Genomic DNA, 16,626 nt, shown 5'->3' on the forward strand with positions numbered 1-16,626 from the left:
AGGGGTGACAGGCTCTTTTGGACAAAGAGGGGAGAGCCCCAAGTTGTTGGAGGAACTGTGCCTCTTGGCTGCCAGTGCTTCCCAGGGGAGGGGGAGGCCAGGAGGAGCTGAGCCAGAGTCGCCTGTGGGCATGGGGATCACAGTGTACCCCACTGTAGCACTGGGCCCCCAGCTTGAAATTCTGGGTCCCTGCCATGGATGGGAGGGGCCGGCCTGGCCAGGTGTTCTCCCTCCCCAGGCCCCAGGCAGGCGGCTGTGCTGGCCCGCCCTCCTTCCTACCCCCTCGCCTAAGCGTGGCAGATAGGCAGGTCTGGGCCGGCGGGCTGCTGAGTCAGTTTGCAAGGAATGTTCTGGCCGCTCCCAGCTACACCCTGCCCCTGCCTGCCCCCACCTCGCCCTCCTCCCCAGGTGCTGCTCGCCCCGGGCCCGCCCGTGCCAGGAACGCACCTTCATGCCGAGCTTGCTTAGACCAGCTCCCATCGGCAGCCAACCCCACTCCTCACCCTCCTGCTCCCCCCATGACCCCAGCAGATCCCTGACCCCTCTGAGCCCCCATCATCATGCTCCCAGGTTACTCCGGGGCCGGGGGATCACATGTGTGAACATGGCCCACCTGTGTGGTGGGCAAACCATGGTGGGCCTGAGTCCAGGGCAGAGATGAGATGGGACCCCAACAACGACGCATAGGCAGGCCCCTGGGCCAGGGGAACGAGGGGGTTTCCTGAAGGAGAAGGCCCTGCAGGGAGGACTAGCGAGGGCAGGGCCCAGGCTGCCCAGGCCTGGCGTGCTTGGCTAGGGCTGGGGGCTGGGGAGGTGGCCAGGAGGCTGGGCCTGTGGCGGCTGAGCCGGCACTTTGGCCAAAGCCCAGGGCCTCCCTCTCCTGGGCTCCACTCAGAACCATCACCCCTGGCCACCCCAGGCTGCCTCCTAGCCCAGGCAAACCCAAGCTGGCTGCTGCTGGGCTGATGGAGCGGTGGACAGGGGCCCGAGGGGCTATCCCCACAGGTGACCCGGCTGCCCCGGCCGTCTCCCATCTCCTCCAAGCCAGCAGGGTGGGAAGATGGGGCGCCCCACAGACCCCTACAGCACACCAGCCCCAGTGGGCACCACAGCTGAACCTGGGCTCACACCAGACCTCATCGCCAGGATCCCCTGTGAGTTGTGGGATCCAGGGAGGGGCATGGGAATGGCCCGGCCCAGTTGGGGAGGTAGCCACTGGCCACAGAGGCACCTCAAGCCCATCTGTGTGCCCACCCAGGGCCCCGCTGGGCACTCATCACCGTCGCTGCTGTCGCCGGTATCCTCACTGTTTCCTGCCTCCTGTGTGTCCTCTGCTGTTGCTGCCGCCGACACCGCAGGAAGAAGCCCAGGGACAAGGTGGCCGTGGGCCTGGGCAGTGCCTGCAGCAGCACCACCACCCACCTGGTGAGGAGTGGCTGCCAGTGCTCGTCAGTGCCCAGCTCCCAGCTGGGGCCGTCCCAGAGGGCAGCTCAAGGTCCAGGCTCCGGGGCTCAGGTGGCCCAGGGCGGCCAAGGCTGAGCTCAGCCGCAGGGCCGGCTGGTCTGCCCAGATGCAGGGGCCGGGGGGCCCTCTTGGCAGGGGAGCCATGAGCAAAGTGGAGAGGGAAACAGTGACAAAGAGAGGCAGGTGGGACCAGGGCCTGAGGGCCAGGAGTGCCAGCCCCAGGGATTGGGCTGGGTGCCACCGCAGTTTCTTGAGGGAAGCAGTTGTGCCAGAGATGGATTCGGGGAAGGTCCATCAATTCTGGCCGGTCTCAGAGCTGAGCTGAGGGTGTGAGCCCTTCCGGTGGCCTGGCTGGAGGTGGGTGGTTTGACCCAAGTCCCGGAACAGATGCCTGGTAGGCCCAGGGCTCCCATGGGGGCATGGTTCCAGCAGCACCTGTCAGCAGTCCCTACCCACTCAGGTGCAGCCGGAGGTGGGTAATGTGGAGTCCAACCCAGGGGGGCCCCAGCAGTGGGGACGCCTGCAGCTCTCCCTGCAGTACGACTCAGGAAGCCAGCAGGTGAGGGTCCCAGTTTGCGGGCCCAGAGGGTCTGTGGGTTTGTGGAGAGGTGGTGGCTGAAGGGCAATTGCTAGGTGCTGGGTGCTGGGTGCTGGGTGCGGGGCTAACCATGGAAAGCTCTGGCTGAGCCACACCCTGGCTCCCAGATCAGGGTGGGCCTCAAGCAGGCAGCGGACCTGAGGGCCAGGGGCCCGGGGGACACAGCAGACCCCTACGCCTGCGTCAGCCTCTCCACCCAGCCCAGCCACAGACATGAGACAAAGGCGCACCGTGGCACACTCAATCCCGTGTTTGACGAGACCTGCTGCTTCTGTGTAAGTCGGGGCCTGATGGCTGGGGGCCTGGGCTGGGTGGCAAGAGCTGGCTCACACCCCTGCCCGCAGGTCCCGCCAGCAGAGCTGCCCCAGACCTCCCTGCAGGTGCGGCTACTGGACTCCAGGCGCTTCTCCCAGCAGGAGCCACTGGGCGAGCTCAGTCTACCACTGGGTGCCATTGACCTGCGGCACGTCCTGGAGCTCTGGCACCAGCTGGGCCCACCGGGCACCACTGAGGTGAGGCCACTGACCACCAGGCTCCAGCCTGGCTCTGTCTGGTGCCAGCAGGGAGGCTGAGGCCCCCTCTCGCCGCCCGCAGGCTGAGCAGACCGGGGAGCTGTGCTTCTCGCTCCAGTACGTGCCTGGCTCAGGCCGGCTGACCGTGGTTGTGCTGGAGGCCCGAGGCCTGAGCCCAGGGCTGGCAGGTGAGGACCACACCTGCCCACACCAAGTGGACAGAGGGGGGCCTGAGGGCTTGGCTCTCAGACCTGCATCACCCTCCAACCTCTTTTGCCTGCCCAGAGCCCTATGTGAAGGTCCAGCTCATGTTGAACCAGAGGAAATGGAAGAGGAGAAAGACATCTGCCAGGAAGAGCACGGCCACCCCCTACTTCAACGAGGCCTTCACTTTCCTCGTGCCTTTCAGCCAGATCCAGGTAGGCCTGCCTGGAGGAAAGGGGAGGGCGGGTCTTCACTGGGGGACAAACTGACCACTGTCTTTCTCTTCCCAGAGTGTGGATCTGGTGCTGGCCGTCTGGGCCCGGGGCCTGTGGCTCCGGGCCGAGCCAGTGGGTAAGGTGGTGCTCGGCGCCCGGGCCTCTGGTCAGCCCCTGCAGCACTGGGCAGACATGCTGGCCCATGCCCGGCGGCCCGTCACCCAGTGGCACCGCCTGCGGCCCCCCAGGGAGGTGGACCAGGCCTTGGCCCTGCAGCCCCGCCTGCGTCTGCCCTTGCCTGGCTCCTGAAAGCATCTCTGTGCCTCAATCTCCCTGGACTGGGCTGTGGGTACCCGTGCCGGCCCCTCTGTGGGGCCCACTGCAATAAATGCCTCCTCCTACCACTGCTACGCGTGTCCTTTCTGAGCCCTCAGGGGACACAGTAGGGTCAGGAGCCCCTTCCCAAGGGCAAGGAGAGGGTTTCTTCTCCAGATTCAGCCAGGTCCTGAGGCTTCTGACCAAGGCCTGACCCCAGATGGGGTGGAGGGGTCTCCTCCAAGCCCAACAGGGACAATACCAGGAGGTGGGGAGCCCTCCCGTCTGTGGGGGTTGGAGCATCAGGGACGGCGTGGGGAGAGGAGAGACGGCCTTACAGGCACATGGTGGGCAATTGGGAAGCATTGGGGGGGCTGGTGATGGTAGATGGAAGGTACCCCAACTCCAGGCTCCTCGCAGAGCCCCAAAACCTACGGGACAGTGGCTGCAGGGCCTCCAACGTGTGAGCAGCAGGGGGCAGCAGATGCCTTTGGAAGCTGCTGGGGCCTCTGGGGGCTCAGCGTGGCCGGGAAAGAACGCAGCTCTAATCCCCCACACATCTGGAGGCCTCAGCTCTCCCTGACCCTCCCCACGGCCGAGACTCCGGCAGGGCTGGGGCCCGCACCCCAGCTCAGAGGGTGCCAAGTCATGGTCCTCCAGATGCCTCTCCTGGGTGGGGGCCCGGGCGGGGGACACAGGCCCCAACCAGGGTGAGAAGGGCAATGCCGGGCCTGCCTGGGCCCCAAGCCCCTCAGGTCAGGGAGGGTTTCATGAGGGTGGTGTCACCATCCCCGCTGAGGGACGTGTTCCGAGCTGTGCAGGAACGTCCCTCAGGCAGGGCGTCTCTGGCAGGCAGCACGTCCAGGGCACCCCGTTCCTGCTCCCCAGCAGGCGCGGGAAGGCAGGATCCCACCCAGGGAAAGGCAGCCCCACCCAGAGACCCCGCCGCTGCTGCAGGCCCCAGCCGGCTTGGAGAAGGGGAGGCACAGCCCGCTTGTGGCTGAGGCGCCTGCTGGGCTGAAAGGGGACTGTGAGCTGCAGAGGAGGCGGCTCAGTGTGGACCCTGCTGTGGCACCAGATGGGGCCAGGCTCCCAGGGTCCCCTCAGAGACCCCTGAGCCCTGCACCGTGGCCCCCCCACCCCCCCAACAGCCCAGCCAGGCTGTGCATGGCTGTCTCAGGCTCCTTGAGAGCGAGAACCAGGAGTCTTCCTGAACTCGTCAGAGATCCCTAAATAGAGCAATCCAACCTCAGTACCCCCCCTCCAAGACTTCTTGGACTAGATGGCGGCACGAGGCTGGGCCGGGCCAGGCAGCCTGGGCAGGTGGTGAGGTCCCTGTGCCCCCATTGGTCTGAGAAGGGCTCCATGCCCTTTCTGAGCAGGGGCCCAGCCTGGGGGAAGCCATTTATACCCCTCCCCCTGGGCCCACCAGCCCAACTTGCCACTGCCGGCCTGACCTCGCTCCCAGCACTGCTGCCCAGACGTTAGGTGAGGCCGGCCGGGCCAGCTGAGGCTGGGGACAGGCACCACTCGAGATAGCTAGCAGGAGGACTTCCCTGGGTGGGGGGCTGGGGGCTGGGGGCCTCCAGCAGCCCTGTCTGGGGTGCTTCCATGGAGCTAGGAGCAGGAGGGCTGAGGTCGGGCAGGGGTCCTGGACAGCCTCTGGTGACCAGGCCTCATGTCTGGGACATGGGAAGGGGGCTTTCGGGTTGAGGGACCCCAGGTCAAACTGGGGAGCAGCTTCTCGCATGCACTTGGGCCCAAAGCCGAAGGAGCAGAGCTAAAAGTAGCCGGTGGCTCTGGCGGCCACCTGTGCTGGCCCATCTCCCCCCTCCCTTGAGGACAGCTGCCGAACCCCAGGCCCTGCCTGGGACATTTCTGGAACACTTTCTCCTCTTACTTCTCACCCCAGGGAATTCGAAGACATCGTCCCCACTGCCCAAGGAGGTCAGAGTTGGGGACAAAGGGCTGGGTTCATGTGAGGTGCTGCACAAGCCACCCACACCCACGAGCAGCTAATGTCCATGGCAGAACGGGTTTGTGGCCCTGACACCCTGCCTTTCTCTCCTACAGGCTCTAAGCTCAGGACCTCAAGATGGGGGAGTAAGTGGAGTCCCCACCCCTGGTGCCCCGTCACCCCTGTCCCCCCCCCGGGCAGGGGTCTCTGTGTCTCCCCAGCAGTGACCCCTACCCACCCTGGCCACCTCCTGTCCCCTCCCTCGCCAGCACATGGCCCTAACCTCTGCCTTTTCTTCTCCACCTCCGCCTGCCCTCCTGGGACAGTGATGAGGTGAGTACCTTCTTGGGGTGAAACCCAGGGGCTCGGACCCCCACTTGGGATAGGTCAGGGGTCAGAGGTTCAAGCCCCAGGAAGACACCCCACCCCCAGACACTGAGGCAACAGAGGAAGTGGCCGCCCGGTGCCTCCTGGGGCAGGGGAAGTGGGCTGGGGCCTGGTCACCAGGGGATTGCTTCTTCTTTCTGATTACTGCACCCCCCCCCAGCCCTGCACGCCCCCCCCCCCCGTCCTCCCCACTGCCTCTGAGCTGTAGCCTCTTCTCCACACCATGCAAGGTAGTGCCCTGGGCCGAGCCCTCAACCAGGGCCTTGGGGCTTCCTAGACCCAGCTGCCTCTTGAGCAGGACCCCCTGGCCTGGGCGGGGAGTGTGAAAAGGATGTGGGGTTCTGGGGGCTCCAGGCTGGTCCTGACTCTGCCTCCTCTCCCCACCCTGCAGAAGCGAAACAGGGCCCTCACGGCCCGCAGACAACACCTGAAGGTAGGTACGGCTGGGGGAGGGCCGCGGGGGTCTCCCAGGCTGAGTCGCAGCCCCTCACCCACCTGCCCCTGCCCCCCACAGAGCGTCATGCTCCAGATTGCAGCCACGGAGCTAGAGAAGGAGGAGAGTCGCCGTGAGTCTGAGAAGCAGAACTACCTGGCAGAGAACTGCCCCCCGCTGCACATCCCTGGCTCCACCGCTGAGGTGCAGGTACCCCGAGCCCTGAGCCGAGCTCCTGCCTCTCGCCTCAGTTTCCCCATTGGGCAAGAGGACTAGTAGGATGGTCAGGGTAGGTGGGGCCAAGTGTCAGGATGGCTGCCCACCTGCATGTCCACCCCCAGGAGCTCTGTAAACAGCTGCATGCCAAGATTGACAAGGCCGAGGAGGAGAAGTATGATATGGAGATGAAAGTCCAGAAGAGCACCAAGGAGGTGAGAGGTGGACGGGCAGGGGACACGGTGGGGGGCGGGGGGACGGGGCGCCCCGACCCGGTGGGGTCCGGCCCCGCCGGCTCCTACACAGCCCTCCCCATCCCCACAGCTGGAGGATATGAACCAGAAGCTATTCGACCTGAGAGGCAAGTTCAAGAGGCCGCCGCTGAGAAGGGTGCGCATGTCGGCCGACGCCATGCTTAAGGCACTGCTGGGCTCCAAGCACAAGGTGTGCATGGACCTGCGGGCCAACCTGAAGCAGGTCAAGAAGGAGGACACCGAGAAGGTAGGCCACTCCGCCATCCCTGCAGGGCTGACTCCTCAGCTCCCGCCCTGGGAGCCCGTTCACAGAGGGGGAACGCAGGCTGAGGGTGGTGTCCCGCTTCCTGGTGGGCTGGGTGGGCCTGAGCCTTTTCCTGGCCCCACGCCCAGGAACGGGACCTGCGTGATGTGGGTGACTGGCGGAAGAACATCGAGGAGAAGTCTGGCATGGAAGGCCGGAAGAAGATGTTCGAGTCCGAGTCCTAGGACCCCCGGCGCCTTGTGGTCGGTGGGGCGCTCTGGGCTCCCAGCGCAGAGTGCAGGAGGGCAGGCCGACAGAGCTGGCCGGACGACCAGGCTCGTCTCAGCTGTCAATAAAGGCTTCCAACCCGAGACTGGTTTGCTGTGGTTCTGCCCCAGCCTCTGCCCGCCGGGTGCCTGGGGTCTCTGGGTGCCCGCCATGCTCCAGGAAGGCCCCATCAGACGGTGGTGTGCCGGAGCCGTCAGCAATGTGCTGGGGAAGCCCGGAATGAGGGCATGGGGGAGACATGCAGGGGCTTCAGAAATTTTAGGCCGGGTTGGGAAGGCCCTTATAGTGGAATCCACCCGGCCTGCACCCTGAGACAGCGTGGTATGGTTAGTGGTCATTTCCCGGGTGTTCTCCAGAGCTTTCTCTGGAGACAAATGGCCCAAGTCATGTCTGAGCAGGAATTCTCAAAATGAGGTCATTTGTCCGTTTGCACAGTCATCATGAGAGGCCCCCACCCACACAGAGACCCTCTCCACAAGATACAAGTCCCGGCGAGGGACCATGGCAGGCATGCACAATGTGGGCAGACCCCCATTCCTGTCAGGCTGCCCGTCCTAAGACCCCACACCCTCCCACAGGGGATACACTGGAACAGTGTTGGCCCTCCCAAGGTGGCTTGTGCCGAGGGGGCAGGGGCTCGCCTGGCCAATCCAGCTCCTGTAGAGGGGTCTGTGCCCCCACCCAGGGACTGATGATTGGCTGAACTGGCCCCGCACGGGCCAGCGGGAGGGCTTGGATCTCCTCTGTGCTCCACCCCAAGGCCCTAGCCCACCTCACACATCAAGGCACGGATAAGGACTGTCACAGCAAGGCCGCCGCTGTCAGCCTCCCTAGTGATGGATGGTGCAGTGGCCGGCCTGCCAAGGTCCCTGTGCTCAGATCTCTGGTGGGGAGCCTGGGGAGGCCAGGCTGCGGTTTGTGATGGAGAAGCTGTCTGTCCTGCCCTTGCCCTCTGGAGGTCCCAGCGATTGATGTGCGGGGCCAGAGATGGGAAGGGCAGCTGCCTTCAGCCTTGGCTGCCTCGAGGACTGAGACGCCGATGTCAGCTGGCGCCCTGACGGCTTTCGCCGAGCCCCTCTCCCAGCCCCACTGCAGCCGGGATCCAGTTCTGTCCCTTGACTAGCTCCCCACAGCCCCTCCAACCAGGTGGCCCTGCAGCCCAGGCCCAGACTTGTCAACCCCCGTTCCCAAGCCTGCTGCTTGCTGCCTGGGCCGCCTGCTCCAACCCAGCTCCTGTAGAGGAAGACCAGGCCTCCGGGGAAAGTCCCTTGCTCACCCCTGGGGCCTGGCAAACACAGATGACCACAGTGTCACTACCTGGTGGGTGCAGCCAGGCAGGGAGAGGCAGGGAGCCCATCCAGAGCTTAGCAGCCCTTGGGGCTCGGAAGCAAGGCCCAGGCCTGGCCTGGGGTGGGGTACTGTGCAAGGTGAGCTCTCAGATGGGCCTGGAGGAGGAGGACGAGCAGAGAGGGAGGCAGGGTGTAGGGCACCCAGAGATATTCCAGGCAGAAGCACATCCTGTGTGGAGCCAGGCCGGGTCGGGCGGACAGGGGTTTCAAAGAATGGGTTCTGGGGGCCAGATCGCCCAGGGACACAGCCGTATCCCTCCATGGACCCGGCAGAGTGAACCGGGCAGCTCCCTCCATGGACCCGGCAGAGTGAACCGGGCAGCTCTCGGGGGCCATGCCCGCTAGGAAAAGGGGCGTGAATTGATTCCAGAGCAGTGGTGAAGCCAGGACGCTGGGACGTGGCTCCCACAGGCAGGACTCAATGCTGTTGGGTTTGGGCAGACACATGACAGGGGAAACGAACTTGTTTTTAAAGGCAAGAAAATGTGAAACACAAAAGTCCAGATAATAATTTAGTGCAGGGCATGGTTGAGGGGCTGGAAGCATCTGTGTAGATGTAGGTTTAGGGGCTGTTGTAATTCTTGGGTGGTGTTTGTCATGTTTTTCAATGAATGAATGAATGAATGAATGAATGAATGAAATAGAGGAGGGCCATGCAAACCAACAGCAAAGCCGTGGCCGGCTCCACACCCCTTTGCTTCTCTGTCGCTGGCTGGCCCGGTCTGGTGTCCCTGCTGGAAGGGTCTGTGTCCACACTGCCATGGCGCATTCTGAGGGTAGTGTCTTGAGAAGCGTGTAGCCCAGCACCTGGCACATGGTGAGGATTCTAGTGAGATCTCTCTGCAGGGTGGAGAATAGGCACCAGGAGGTAAGGCTGGCGGTTGGGGAGGGGAAGGAGCCACGGTCAACCCTGGAAGGGAGGACAGCCAGTGGGCCAGGAGGGAGGTCCAGGTAAGAGGCAGAGCCCCCAGGACTTGCTGGTGGTGGGAGACAGGGCACCCAGGCTTATGCTGAGGGGAACAAGAAGGGGTGGGTGGCTCATCCAGGGGCAGAGCCCAGAGTGGCTGAGGGGTTGGCTTTGGACTGTGGGTTTGGGGGCAGCTGTGGAAATCCCCGTGGGACAGAGACACCAGCACGTGGTGCAGGCGTCCAGGCTAGAGGTGGGATCCTCAGAAGTGAGTGGTGAGCAGGGCACAAGAGGGACAAGACAATTCCTGGAGGGCCTGAGTTGGACCCTCTGCCCAGGAAGGACCCCAAAGAGAGCTGGAGGAGGGGAAAGAGCCCCAGGAGGGTCCAGGGAAGGGTGAGGACAGCCAGAGTGCAGGGGCAGAGGGGGGTGGGTGATGTGGGGGGGCATGGAGGGTGGCCCTGGAATTATGGAGGGTGAGGAAGGGAGGGCTGGAGCGGGCGGTGCACACTTGGGGGCCAAGGCTCCCGGGGTGGGGAGATGGCTAAGCACAGGGCTGGCAGTCAGTACACAGATGAACCCAAAGGTCCTGGTGTGCCAGAAAGCAGAGAAGTGGGCAAAACCAAAAAATAAATTAAATAAACCCTATGGGAGCAGGTCACAAGGACACAGAGTGGTCAAGGAGCTAAAAGTGTTTCATGTGAAATGTACAGATGAGATGTGGTCAGGTGACAGAACCGCAACCTGTTCAGTCCTGTCCCCTCTTTGGACCCCCAGCACCAGCTGTCTGGGTCCAGACCCTCAGTGACCAACAATCTACACGCCTCCCCGTCACCCTGCTGTCATGTTCCCTCTTCCCCAACTCCCACTCACTCCTCGTGGCCTCCTGATGGGCTGCTGGGCCTCAGTTTCCCCAACTATAAAATGGGCGTGCAGATGAGCTCACCTGCATCACAGGACAGACAGGTGAGGAGGGACCACTGGCACCTGCCCAGCCCTTCCCAGCCCTCTTGGGCACGCCATGCCACCTCAGCACGGGGCTCTCCCACAGCCACCTCTTCCCCACCTTCAGGTTCCGTCAGGGTCACTTTCTCTGAGGAGCCTTCCATGCGTCCTCAGCTGCCCACGATGGCCCTTAGCCCCAAGGGCCTGGCATGTCAGGACCTTGATGACCATCTGTGGGGGCCAGCACCCCAGTCGCTGTGCACTGCTGGGCCTCACACAGCCCTCCTCGCTCCCGGGCCGCCTGCTGCCCTATGAGCTCCCAGGCCCCTGACAGCCACATTCCAGCCACCTGCCTCCCTCTCCCTTTCTCTGTCCCCCGTCCTAAGCAGCCCCATCACCGAAGTCCTCCTCCTGCCATTGTCCTGGGAGGGGGCCCGGCCTAGGGCAGACTCCCGGACAGCGTTTCCCGCTGTGCCCACCCACAGGCACACAGAACCTTCCACCCCTGATTCCGGCTCCATCTGGCCTCAGGGAGGGGGCCTCCTGCCTGCACCCCGAGCCCTTGCAGCTCGTCCTGACTCTACCCCCTAGGGAAGTTCTGGCAATTCCAGGCTTAGCTCACTGTGGCTGCTTCCTTTGCAGGGAGATGGGGCCCGGTGCCGGCCGGTCTGGCCCCCACCTCACCCCACCAGGTCCCCACCAGGACGTCTCACAGCCCCAACAACAACCTGGGCCCCTGAACACCTCCCCACACTGGCCACACACTTCCAGGGGACATGTGCTGTATGGGGACCCTTCCCAGCAGTGGCCTGTCATCTGCTCTGCCCTCACCTGTCCCCCAGTGGCAGCCCCACGGCTCTCACCTTACCTGACCTGTTAGCATGTCCACTCCGGTGGCTCGTTCCCCACTTGCCCATCTGTTTGTCCTCTCCTGGCGTCCCTCTGACCTGTTCACTCCCCCACCTGTGGGCTTCCTGTCCCCATCTGTCCCCAGGCTCCACCTGTGGCCTCCTCCTCCTCAGACACAGGCCAGGGCACCAAGACTCAGCCCGCTGTGATGGGGGGGTGGGGGTGGGGGTTGGAGCTAGCCCAGGGAACCCCACAGCCTTCCTCCCCTGGCAAAGCCTTGAACTCTGCTTGTGTCTACCGGGTGATTCACCCCTGGAAGCCTGAGTGAGAAGTTCCGCCCTGACCGGCTGGCACTCTGACCAGCTCTGCCATGGCCTCTGAGTGGGCTGCATGCACACGGGCCCCTGGACATCTCCTCCTGGGTCCCACCGTGCCTCCAGCCACGGCATCCATGTCCAGAGTCCTCTCCTTCTGCTTCATGCCTGCACTTGCTGGACCCCAGAGCGTCCTGAGCACCCCAACTTCTCACTCCCTTGCCCCCAGGTCTCATGCCTGCTGTGGCAGGAGCTGGCTGACTGCCCTTTTCCTCCTGGACACGCACCTTGCCGACAGTGAGGCCGTAACACTGAGTCCTGATGGCACGTGTGTCCAGGCTTGGCCCCTGGACCTCCTGCTATTCTCAGGTCTCCTTCCCCTCCCCTGCCAGCTGGATACAGAGGACCAGCCGGGACGCTGAGGTCCTTGGGGAGCAGGAGCGGGGTCCCTCTCCCTTTCCACGCTGGCCTGAGCACTGGACTGGAGTGAGAATGGAGTCCCTGAGGTGTGGGGCTCTTAGTTACAGTAGCTGGCCTTCCTTCCCTGACTAACAGGACCTCTGTGTCAGTGTCCTGAGTCACCAGGTAAAAAGGACCACAACTAGCAACTTAAAGCAGAGACACTCGCTGTCCCCAGTCCTGGAGGCTGGAGTCCGAGAGCCGGGTGTCGGCAGGGCTGGTTCTGAGTTCTCTGTCCTCAGTGTAGACTGCCATCTCCTCCCTGTGTCCCCACATGGTTGTCCCTCTGTGTGTCTGTGTCCTGACCTCTGCTTATGAGGACCCCGGTCACAGTGGATGAGGGCCCACCCCAGTGACCTCATTTCACTTTAATCATCTGCAAAGACACTATTCCCTAATAAGGTCAAACTCACAGGTACTGAGGGTTAGGGCCTGCCCCTGTATATTCTTAGGGGACACTATTTAATCGGTGACACTCCCCGAGCCCGCCTCTTTCTCTGGCCCACACTGTTTTCTTTCTTGACCCTCACCCAGCATTTCTATCCCGGGTCCTCAAAACACTTTCCCCATGTCTATCTGCCTCTGTCATCATCCCGAAGGTTCTCCACCCTGCTGAGCCTTCCGGTTATGCCCACGTCACACTGCCCAGCCTTCTGCCTCCCAGCCCCGGGGAAGCTTCTGCCACTCCTCTGGCCCTGGGACGCCAAGCCCGGTACCCAACGGGTCCACGTGCCGACAGGCGGTGACCCTCGGTCCTCCTGAGGATCTCTGCTAGCTGATTGAAGCCCTCAGGGCTCCGGCCAGGTCTCCACACCAGACATGCCCTGTCCTTTCCTGGCCTGACCACTTCCCCATGCCTGACTTCTCCTTGCTGACTCCACCTACTCTCTCCCGGTTCCCCTCCCCACCCCCTCACCCCCACGTCTTGTCACCTGATGTCACTTGAGCCTGTGGTCTGAACACTGCCTTCCTGGGCCTTTGAGGCCACCTTGCCCACGTACCCAGCTGCCCCTGGAGGGACCCCCTGATGTCCCCCAGGCAGCAGTCAGTGCATCTGCTGTGCCTCTCTGATCCCACCCACCTTGCCATGCTGGGCTGGGCCCTCCTGCAGCCGCAAGGAAGAATCTAGCCCAGGCCCCTCCCCAGCTCCTGGGGGGTTCCTGGGCTGTAGACGCATCAGCCCGTCTCTGCCTTTGTGTTCACGCGGCGTTCCCCCTGCGTGCAAGTCTGTCACTGAACTTCCCCTTTTCATAAGGACACAGTCATATTGTGTGACGACCCACCGAGTGACCTCATCTTAACTAGTTACATCAGCATTGACCCCATTGGTAAGTAAGGTCCCATTGTCAGGACTCCAACCTGTGACACTGGGGTGACACAGCTCAATACGTAGTAGGAGGGACCAGGCTGCCTCTGGGCCTTTGGAGGGGGGGACAGACAGAGGAGCCCGCTCTGGAGGGACTGGAGTCTGGCAAACAGCTGGGGGTCATAGGTGCCCTCTGTCTCAGATGGGGTTAACAAGGGGGCTTGGGGCCCAAGGCCCAAGGCTCTAGGCCAAGCCCCTAGAGCTCCCACTCTATGCAGAGCTGGTCCAGTGGGCACCCAAAGACCCACTCTTGGTTTCACACTCCTTGAAATTCTTAGTAGTATGTGGACAAAGGCACCACGTTTTCATGTTGCCCTGAGCCCCACAAATAAGGGAGCCAGCCCAGCCTTTGAGCAGCTCATGGTGGGGTGGGGGAACATATGTTGAGGGCACCCAGGCTGTACCTGCCCCCCAGTCCTGCCAAGGCTCCTACGTTGAGGCTGACCTCACCACAGGCCAGAGGAAGGATCCAAACACCACTCAACCCGGGTCACACACACCAGCAAGGTGCCAAGAGGGCAAAAGGGGCTTGTGCCCTGGGGGTTCTGGCCAGGACACTGGGGTCTGGGCCCTGGTCGGGTGGACAACTAACTACCATGTCTGCGGTTGGACAGAAAGTGGCTCTGGAAACCACAGAGGGGACCCGAGAGCTACCAGGACCCTGGTGGTCTCTCTGCAGCCTGGGGCCTGGCTCAGTCCTGCCCTGTATTTGCAGGTATGGGGCCGCTTCCCGCCTCGCCACACAGGTGAATGAGAAGCCACCTTGGTGCATGTGGGGGCCGGGACCTCACTGCCTTCCCTGTCAGCTTCTCCCTCAACCAGGCCCCACCCTGATGGACAAACATTCAGGGGGCCTTACTGCCTTCTCTCCCAGTGAGCTTCTCTCCTGCCCCCATTGGCCTCAGGGCCCCTCCTTGTCCCTTCCAGTTGGATTTCTCAGGTCCACTGCTGGCCAGGGCTTGGCAAAATGGCCCTGGGCTCACTTTTCCCATCTCGTGGTCCCAGGAATCAGCCCAGGTCTTGTAAGGGAAGTGTCCATCACCTGTGTAGCTGCTCCAGCATGGCCGGATGGCACACAGCCCAAGGCACCCAGCTTTGGGGTCTGGCCCCCACAGCTGCCACCATCCCTCCCTGATTTCCAAGCCCCTGTTCTGGCCACTCTCAACAGCTGAGAACAGTACAGGGGGGAACAGACTCAGTCCTGCTGGCACCCCCACACTACTCCAGGACCTGGCCTATCAGTTCTGCTCCCTGGGCACAGACTGGGGGTGCAGTGAGGCAGAGTTGAGGGGCAAGGGGAGGGGCCACAGATAGACCCACAGCCCAACAGATGGGGCAAGTAAAGAAAGTATAAGGACAAGACATGGGCATGTGGTACGTGGGGGCTTTCAGGCAGGACCCCACAGGTCACCTGGACAGCACAGGCCTGTCAGGGGCGTCGAGACAGGGTGGAGAAGAGGTGTGCCCTGCTCTGCGAACACACCCAGAAGATTCCTTCCAGAGAAGATAGGTGCTGAGAATGGAGGTCCCAGGGGCCAGAACCATGCCCTGGCGCTGGGGACAGCCCGCCACGCGAAAGGCCTTTTGAGGCCACAGCTGCTGGTGGGGCTTCTGCATGTCACCGGGAGTCTGGACGGCACGGTGTCCCAGTCCCTATACCACCCCTCTGCCTTCATGGGGCTTCTCACCCCAGGTTCCTGCAACTTGCTTAATGCTTCCTGGTGGTTGGGTTTTTTTCTTTCTTCTCTTGCAACAACAGATTAAAAACAACACCCCAACCCCAGCCCAAACCTCAACCTGCAGCCGGAAAGGGGAAGTGAAAGCCGGCGGGGGGTGGGGGATCAGGCCACCGCCCCAGGAAGCACCCAGAGCCCCGGCACACACAGCCCACAGCCCGCATCTCCGAACAGACGGACACCAGGCCCATGGCGGAGGCTCCGAGCCCCCTGGGCTCCGAAGAGCAGGAAGAGCTGCTGATAGAAGAAGGTGCCGGGTAAGGGCCCGTGGGGCAGCCGTGCGTTGTGCATTGGGAGGCCACGGGGCCGGTGTTCCGTTCCGAGCATTTATGCAGGGGTGACGCTCAACACTAGGTCCAGGGCGCGGTGGGGGACCCGGGCCGCACTCAAGCTGCAGGCCACCTTCCCGGGACCCCGCGTCACCCCGCGGTGGCGCCTGCCTCTGCGGCTGGGCCTTCCCGGGAGAGGCCAAGTTCTCCCTGCGAGTAAGTGGGATGCTGACCCAGGACAAGGAGGGCTGGGTGCCCAAGGCAGGGACCCAGGATGAAGGCTGGACAGCTGGGGCAGAGACCAGGCCTGGGGAGGCAGGTCCGAAGCTGCAGGGCTGGAGGTGGGTGTGAGGAGGGGAGGGCTGGGCCTGATCAAGAGGGGTTGCTCAGCTTCAGGACCCTCAGAGCCCATACTTGGGGCGCAGCTGAGACCCCTCCCTCTAGTGGCGAGGCTGAGGCTGCCAGCAGATACTTGTTCCGAGTGCCAGGCAGACACTGTTGGTTGGGGGTATGGGCAAAGGCTGTGCATGGGTTACTGGCAGAAAGGGCCACCTGTGTGTCCGCGGTTGCCAGAATTGTGTAGACATAGCCCTTGTCCCCAGGCTGTTCAGGAGGAGCCGCTGGGGCCCGGCCTGTGCAGAAGCAAAGGACAAGGGACCAGGTCCCGGGAAGGGCTGCTGGAGGGCAGGAGGATGTCTGATGGGATGGGGAGCGGATGCGGTAGAAACCACCAGCCAGGAGGAGGGCAGTGGGACTGCAGCTCGGGTCAGTGGGAAGGGGAAGGGGGAGAGTCCAGAGTCACAGGGATGGAGATGGCACTGCCCGGGCTGACTTTCTTTCACCAGATCCAGAGCTGCGGCTCGGAGGGGAAGAGAGGAAACGGGGGGGGGGGGGGGGGCGCCCAGGGCCTCCTAAGCAGGCACGGGCAGGGTCCCCACAGCCTCAGCGCTGGCTTGCAAAGTGGATTCTGACCCCAGGCCTTCGGCTGGAGGCTGGTGACAGCAATGGCTGATGCTGTGATGATACCTTTACTGATGAGGGAAATGAGTGTGAGCCCGTGTGTGTGAGCCCGTGTGTGTGTGCACGTGTGCGTGTGCGTGCGAGGGAGGTGGCAGGTCACCTTCTACTTGCTGAATCCCAGGTGAGGCCTGGGATGAGCCAGGCAGCCTGGGTCTGGGTCAGGGTGTGTGTGCCAGGCGGGGCTGCAGGTGCACACTGCCCCTCACAGCACCCGGGGGGGAGGCTGGGCCCAGGCTGTGTGCCCAGGGGGATGGCTGCGTCCTTAGAGGAGGTAGGTGCTCTGAGCATACAGCAGGTGACTGAGGACAGCTGTGTCCCGCTCCGA

General features: G+C 63.2%; 3 protein-coding genes across 7 annotated transcripts in view; all 3 read left to right on the forward strand.

The window, feature by feature from the left end:
- The first annotated feature begins 456 nt into the window (after positions 1-456).
- Positions 457-3,400, forward strand: SYT8 (synaptotagmin 8). Its single transcript, XM_081063325.1, has 8 exons — positions 457-1,154; positions 1,259-1,425; positions 1,925-2,023; positions 2,170-2,337; positions 2,407-2,574; positions 2,657-2,762; positions 2,860-2,993; positions 3,069-3,400. The coding sequence occupies exons 1-8, from the start codon at positions 1,061-1,063 to the stop codon at positions 3,300-3,302; spliced, it is 1,170 nt and encodes a 389-aa protein (XP_080919451.1). The 5' UTR covers positions 457-1,060; the 3' UTR covers positions 3,303-3,400.
- A 1,166-nt stretch (positions 3,401-4,566) lies between these two features.
- On the forward strand, positions 4,567-7,169 carry TNNI2 (troponin I2, fast skeletal type). Of its 3 annotated transcripts, none has more exons than XM_081063752.1 (7): positions 4,567-4,796; positions 5,221-5,291; positions 6,044-6,085; positions 6,167-6,295; positions 6,427-6,516; positions 6,626-6,802; positions 6,949-7,169. In XM_081063752.1, the coding sequence occupies exons 4-7, from the start codon at positions 6,173-6,175 to the stop codon at positions 7,042-7,044; spliced, it is 486 nt and encodes a 161-aa protein (XP_080919878.1). In that variant the 5' UTR covers positions 4,567-4,796; positions 5,221-5,291; positions 6,044-6,085; positions 6,167-6,172; the 3' UTR covers positions 7,045-7,169. The 3 variants fall into 3 exon arrangements, with proteins under 3 accessions (XP_080919878.1, XP_080919877.1, XP_080919879.1); XM_081063751.1 differs by lacking the exon at positions 5,221-5,291 and adding an exon at positions 5,382-5,415 and having other exon boundaries at positions 4,617-4,796; XM_081063753.1 differs by lacking the exons at positions 4,567-4,796; positions 5,221-5,291 and adding an exon at positions 5,406-5,598.
- Positions 7,170-15,149: 7,980 nt separating this feature from the next.
- The window catches only part of LSP1 (lymphocyte specific protein 1), a 35,068-nt gene continuing 33,591 nt past the window's right edge, over positions 15,150-16,626 (forward strand). For 2 of the 3 annotated variants that reach the window (XR_013994299.1, XM_081064118.1), the window contains exon 1: positions 15,150-15,269. Coding sequence is in view for 2 of the 3 variants with exons in the window: in XM_081064118.1 (XP_080920244.1) it covers positions 15,202-15,269 (68 nt within the window). In the remaining variant the exon portion in view is untranslated. The remainder of the gene's footprint in view (positions 15,270-16,626) is intronic. The other variant, XM_081064121.1, reaches the window with a different exon arrangement.

The sequence above is a fragment of the Rhinolophus hipposideros genome (assembly GCF_964194185.1).
Source record: "Rhinolophus hipposideros genome assembly, chromosome: 10".
NCBI classification, from domain to species: Eukaryota; Metazoa; Chordata; class Mammalia; order Chiroptera; family Rhinolophidae; genus Rhinolophus; species Rhinolophus hipposideros.

Bases quoted from the DNA above. Each gene is read 5' to 3' on its own strand.
- SYT8 (XM_081063325.1), top strand. From the start codon at position 1,061: ATGGGGCGCCCCACAGACCCCTACAGCACACCAGCCCCAGTGGGCACC. The intron at 1,155-1,258 runs GTGAGTTGTGGG...GTGCCCACCCAG, and splicing joins CCTCATCGCCAGGATCCCCT to GGCCCCGCTGGGCACTCATC. The intron at 2,994-3,068 runs GTAGGCCTGCCT...TTCTCTTCCCAG, and splicing joins TGCCTTTCAGCCAGATCCAG to AGTGTGGATCTGGTGCTGGC.
- TNNI2 (XM_081063752.1), top strand. From the start codon at position 6,173: ATGCTCCAGATTGCAGCCACGGAGCTAGAGAAGGAGGAGAGTCGCCGT. The intron at 6,296-6,426 runs GTACCCCGAGCC...GTCCACCCCCAG, and splicing joins GCTCCACCGCTGAGGTGCAG to GAGCTCTGTAAACAGCTGCA. The intron at 6,517-6,625 runs GTGAGAGGTGGA...CCATCCCCACAG, and splicing joins TCCAGAAGAGCACCAAGGAG to CTGGAGGATATGAACCAGAA.